This window comes from Acyrthosiphon pisum, unplaced genomic scaffold (assembly GCF_005508785.2).
Source record: "Acyrthosiphon pisum isolate AL4f unplaced genomic scaffold, pea_aphid_22Mar2018_4r6ur Scaffold_20930;HRSCAF=22562, whole genome shotgun sequence".
Classification (NCBI taxonomy): Eukaryota; Metazoa; Arthropoda; class Insecta; order Hemiptera; family Aphididae; genus Acyrthosiphon; species Acyrthosiphon pisum.
In genome coordinates, this window is record NW_021770341.1 from 50615 (window position 1) to 57230 (window position 6616).

The following is a 6616-nucleotide window of genomic DNA, read 5'->3' on the forward strand; positions in this document are numbered from 1 at the left end:
AGTTATCATTAGAGTTTAAATGTTTAAAATTTGGGAATTTGTGAACTTTTATTTTTTTTTCAATAATATTAATATTTATTTCATTATGTATTTTAGACTTTCAAAACCAACATCTTACCAAGATATCAAAGATAAAGTCAAGGAAGCCGCTGAAGGACCATTGAAGGGAATTTTGGGTTACACTGAAGACAAAGTTGTGTCTTCTGACTTTATTGGTGATACCTATTCATCAATCTTTGATGCTAAAGCAGGAATTTCATTGAATGACCAATTTTTCAAACTTATCTCATGGTAATGAATCTCAATTAAAACAAAGATTGGCCATGCACCTATTAGTTTATTATTTATTTATTCTTATTTATTTCTTAGGTACGACAATGAATATGGTTATTCCAACCGTGTTGTGGACTTGATCAAGTACATGCAGTCTAAGGATTAAACCGTAGTTTCAAGCTATACTCTATTCAGAATAACCTTGCCCACTCGATCGACGAAAACTTGTCGAGTTCGCGCATGTCTGTTGCCACCAGTTGGCGCTGATGTTTGCAGCAACGCCCCCGCCGACGTCCCGCAGGTGTATATGTATACAATAGTAACCGGTGACAGCAGCCGTCGACAACTAACGACCAATCACAGCGCTCCTGACTTTCGCCAGGGGGTCTGACGGCTGCCGGCGGCTCAGTCGCGTGCGCTAAAGTGGGCAAGGTTATTCTGAATAGAGTATACTACTATAAAGTTATGATAAGTAACTAGACATTTGTGTTTTAGGATAAACTACATTTTTTTTTGTTCCCCATCATTAATATTTTTGTTTACTGTGTGAAATTTTAAATAGAAATACTCATTTTTTTTTTTTGTGTGTATAAATTACATTTTTATTTATGTAAAATATTGAAAATGAAAAAAAATATAAACAATTATATACCCACCTCGATATAAAAATAATATATAAAACAATGCATTTTAAATGACAATAAAATTATTATCGAAATCTTAATATTGTAACTTAATTAAAATACAACAATGACAAAATTAATGTGCATATAAGGTAAATGTTTGAAAAATGTATATTTATTTATTTATTTATTTATTTATAATAATAATAACAGGCGTTAGCCCAAATACAAAGTGAAAAGTTAATTTTTAAATAATAATAGTAATAATAGATTTCTAAAAATAGAAATAATAAAAAAACAATAATGACAAAGATAATACAAAATATATAGGTGTCAACTTTGTTTATAAGATACTTATGAAAAAAAAAAGAAAAAAGTGTAGGTTAAAAGCAACATTTTTTTTAAAAAGAATACAATATAATATAATAATAAATAGATAGTAGGTAATAGCTAAAATTACAGAAATAAGATTTGCTATTTAAGGAATTTCCGGCAGATAATAGTATATTATTGGTGAATGTGACATGTAATTTTTTGAGTAATGTGGAATAAAAAAAAAGATCTTTGTTTCGAATATTGTGATTGTTAATTTTGAATGAATAAGACTAAGGATGAAGGAATCGTCGATTTTGTTATTTAATAATTTATTAAGGAATATAGAGTAAGAATTTTGTCTTCTATCTTTTAATGTTTTTAAATTTAATTTATTAAGAATAATGTCGTAAAAGGTCAGTCTAAATATATTGCATTTATAGGAAATATATCTTAAAACTTTATTTTGCACTTCTTCAATTTGTTTATAATGAGATAAAGTCCATGTTTCCCATATTATAGACGCATATTCAAGATGAGGACGGATTAGAGATGAGTATAGACTTTTAAAGGTACTGGGATCATTAAAATTCAAACAGTTTCTTTTAATCATACTAAAGACAGCTAAAGATTTTTTTTATTTTGAAAATATGTAAATTAAATAGAAGTTTTGAATCGAAAATTACTCCAAGATCTTTAATATTAGATGTACGATTTAATAATTGATTATCAAGTTTATAATTAACAAATATAGGATTGTGTTTCTTAGAAAAGGATATAGAGTGGCATTTATTTAAATTAAGTGACATTCTATTTGATTTACACCAAAGGTTAATATTATCTAAATCTTTTTGTAAGAGAAGTGAATCATTTTGACAGTTTATTAATTTAAAAATTTTTGCATCATCAGCGAAGAGCAGAATATTTGAATAATTCAAGGCTAAAACAATATCATTAATAAATAAATTAAACAGAAGAGGTGAGAGGTGGGACACCTGAAATAACTGGAATAGGATCAGAAATAAAATTTTTGTATTTGACAAACTGTGATCTATTGATTAAAAAATAATTTAGCCAGGCTAATAGTGGATCAGCAAAACCAATTGTTTTAAGTTTATTAATTAAAAGTGAATGATTAATTCTAGCAAATGCCTTTTCGAAGTCTGTATAAATAACATCCGTTTGTTGATTAATTGAAAAAGAATTTAAGAGAAAATGTTTATATGTGATTAAGTTGGTGATTGTAGATTTTTTTACGGAATCCATGTTGCTGAGGAACCAGGATATTATTAAGGAGAAGGGCGATTTTAGAATTGATAATTTTAGAGAATATTTTGGGTAGGATAGAAATAATAGATCTAGGACGGTAGTTTGAAATTATAGATTTATCGCCATTTTTCAAAATAGGATTAATGAATGTGCTTTTCCAAATTGATGGGCAGCAACTCATGTTAAGGGAGGTGTTAAAAAAAAAAGTTATGGGAGCAGAGAGAATGAATCTATAAGTATATAAAAATAAAGGGTTGATGCCATCAGGGCCAGTAGGGGTTTTATAGTTTAAAATATTGAGTTCATTAAAGACATCAAGAAGGTTTATGTGACAATTATTTATTGATTGAAAAGATTTTATGACAGGAGTGGAAATAGAAGGAGCATTTACTTTTTTATATGTAGAGGCAAAATAACGACTAAATAAATTTACTATATCTTGATCGTTATCAGCTATTTCATTATTAAGGGATAAAGAATTCGAAAGACCTGAAGAACATTTTAAATTTCTCATAAAGGACCAAAATTGTTTAGGGTTAGATTTTAAGATTGATTCAGTAATTGTTCACATCAGTACGCATCAATTTTTGTCACATATTACGCTATTGCATGAGCAATATAATTTTGTTTGTGAATAGAATAAAACAAGATATGTTTGAATAAGAAATTGATAAATTAATTTTCTATTAAATATTTACCTTTGCCATAGGTTGCTATGTCACTTCCACTGTGTAGTCTTGTCTCTTCCAGAATACCAACTTGTTGAGTATAATCATGAGTATATGTGCCAGAGACTGCTTGATTCTATCTAATGACCAAAGTACCAGAATGTGTTTACATTGGTTGCTTAGAATATCCTATGGAATATGTTAATGTAGTGTACACTTAACATCATCTGATTCTGATGATCCTGGCACATCAAGAATATTGTTCCCTCGCTCTGGACATTTATTAATTGATCATAAAGTTGTGTGATTGGTCACAATCACTAATGTGCAGTCATGTAAAGAATACTTTTAAAAAGTACTTGAGTAAATACTCAAATACATTTTTTTTTTAGTATTTAAGATACTACTCAAATACTTTAATTGTAAAGTATTTGAAATACTACTCAAATACTTTGAAAAAGTATTTGGAATACTTTTCAAATACTTTTGGTTTTTAAAGTGGGTTTCTAATTATTGTAATATAAACACATAGGTAGTAGGTAATATAATAGTTATCTAATAGTTTTAAAGGGAATATTGTTATTCAATATTCAATAACTTTTTTTAGAAATCAGGTTTTCACAAACCTTTGGGTTTCGGCTAACACAGAAATACAGAATATTAAATAAAATTATTATTCCATTATTGTAGTTGACAATAATATTTTTCCAACCAATTATTTCTAATAAAAATAAAATGTTCGAAATAAAAAACCAAAGTATTCAATACCAAAAGTATTTAATAAAAAAAAAAGTATTTAAAATACCATTCAAAATACTTCATGCTGAAAGTATTTAAAAAGTTATTCAATACTTAAAAAAGTATTTGAATACTTTTACTCAAATACTTTTACTTAAATAGTTTACAGGACTGCTAATGTGTTATCTAACATGTTTAAATGTTTTAGTCATTGTCTTATAAAATTTAACAGTTTGTCTAGGGCTAACCGACTGTGCTTTGGTGGTGTGCTGCATCAATTGACAATTATCCAGCTTTCATCTATGATACAATATAATATAGTGAAATGAAAAAATTATAATTTTTGAAAAATACTATCAAATAGTAAGCTTATAAATTATATATTGGACTAATAAACAATGAATAACAACCTTTATTTTATAGTTGAATTCTTAACTTAAATATAAAGTATATTGCCTATCATAGACTTCAATAATATAATTTTGTTTAAACTAATATGAAATAAACTGTTAAATTATTATTAATATTATGTATAACTTGCTTAATATATACATTGTAAATAGAATCCAATAGGAGACCATATTTTATTAACTCCTATTACTTTTACACAATTCTTTGTGCATTAACCAATTTGTATTGTTCATGATGTCTCTTTTTCAACCACAATCGCACACACTATTCATGGATCAAACTAAATTAAATAACATTTTTTAACAGTAATATTCAGTGTCATTTTTGGGAAGGCTGAAGCCCCTAATACATTTTCCTAAAAAGTAGCCGGATAGAGCTTTGCAGCCACCCCTCTATTCATTGGCTATTGCCTATTTTAATTATAAAAATGTATTATTTTTACTCTAGTTTCATTTTTATTTTGCAATATTAATTATTACTAATGAAAGTGCTCACCACTATAGTTTCAAGTTTTACTTAACAGATATAAAGTCAGATAGATAAAGTACCTATTATAATTTACCAACCTTTTAAGATGGTATATATTTTATAGGTAGGACCTACATAATAATATAGTATAATATACTTTTAACTTAAACAGAATGTGGCTTGTAATTCGGGATATCCACATTGAAATACGTCAATATAAAACTTGGTAATAAACTAAAATACACTTAACAGAACTTTGACACAGAACATATACGAATTAAAAAATGTCTTAGTTACGTCTTATGAATAGAGTTCAGATTTTGTAGCCTTTGTGTAAAAAATTAAGCAAAAAACCACATGAACTATTTTTAAAAACCACAAAAATTGTTATTAAACGCATACTCATTGTTCTATAGGTAGTTCTATAGGTAGTTCTATAGGTAGTTATAATATTACATTATTACCTATTATTTAATTTATGAGCATATACCTACCATATGTTACAGTTAGCATAATATTCTAAATCATAGACATATTAATATATCATATTTATACATATTATATATTATGTATATGATCTAAATTCTAATTAAATAGGTAAGTACACAAAATCGAAATATAAATAAAAAAACTCTTATGAAAAATAAATGTGATAAATATTTAAAAATTAACAGCTTACGGATGTGAATATGATAATCAAGGAAATTTACTTATTATGCTTATCTACTCAACTAGGTAGGTATTTTTAAAAATTAAGTATTTTTTTTCCATGTAATATCGGAGGTGCATATAACGATGATTAAGTAATATTTTCGAAGAAAAGCGTTGCCAGAAATCCGATAAAATATTTTTATAAATACAGAAGCTTCTTTCGACATCAACAGAAACCATGGGCGTGAAATTTAAATACCTACACCATGCCATATCATTTCATACATAAATTTCTTCTGGGATCCCTTGAATGAAAGTTTCTACACCTTGTAAAATCGCAAGTACAGATTCAAATATACAGTATTTCACAGTTTGATTTAGTTCATTATCACTTTTTTTCAAATCTGTGTTGTCTACTATTAAGTTTTTTTATTTCATGAACTTTAATACTTAATTTAGTTTTAATGGTCCAGTTACCTACTCCAGTTTCAACAGTTTCGTCATACACTTGTTGGTAAACTAGATATAATGAACGGTATTCCACTTCTATATCAATTTCATCTATGACAACTTCATAATATCTCATATAATATATCTAACATATTTTTAAACTTGTGTTTTTCGAATTTTGGTACATTATAAGTTGATAAGTTTAAGCACGATTTTGTACGCGGCCTTCACGGGTGTACCTATACATATACCCCTACATCGTAATAGCAGATCTTCAATATTTTGATATAAATTGTATAATTTTAATTTTAATTAATAATACATACATACTATCATATTTTTAAACAATAATGATTATAATAAATAATAATTATTAGTTGCGGTAGTATTATTCTTATGAACTGAATTTTTCATTTATATGATACTCGTATAGTTACATAACAAATTGTCGACAGAACATTGACAGGGGGACACGTGCCCCTCCTCTAAATCCACCACTAAACATAATTTTTTCAAATAAAAAATGTTTATATAGTTTTCCATTTCGAGGGGCTACATTTAACCGGGAAAAAAACTGTGGGTCAGCTGACCTCCCCCCTGGGTTCGCCCCTGCTTGTCATAATATAGTGTTATATTATTGTGATATTTAAAAGTTTAAAAGTGTTTATAATTTATAATTTACCTATCTTTCTCAACAACAGTGACTCAAAACAACGACGAACGTGCGACGTTGTTAAATAATTATTGTATTAG

At 27.2% G+C, this 6616-nt stretch overlaps 1 protein-coding gene across 1 annotated transcript in view; it reads left to right on the plus strand.

Moving 5' to 3' along the window:
- Window positions 1-815, plus strand: part of LOC115034734 (glyceraldehyde-3-phosphate dehydrogenase 2-like) — a 2522-nt gene extending 1707 nt beyond the window's left edge. Inside the window, exons 2-3 of the mRNA XM_029492133.1 lie at window positions 97-291; window positions 370-815. Of these exons, the coding sequence (XP_029347993.1) occupies window positions 97-291; window positions 370-439 (265 nt within the window). The 3' untranslated portion in view covers window positions 440-815. The remainder of the gene's footprint in view (window positions 1-96; window positions 292-369) is intronic.
- Window positions 816-6616: the final 5801 nt, after the last annotated feature.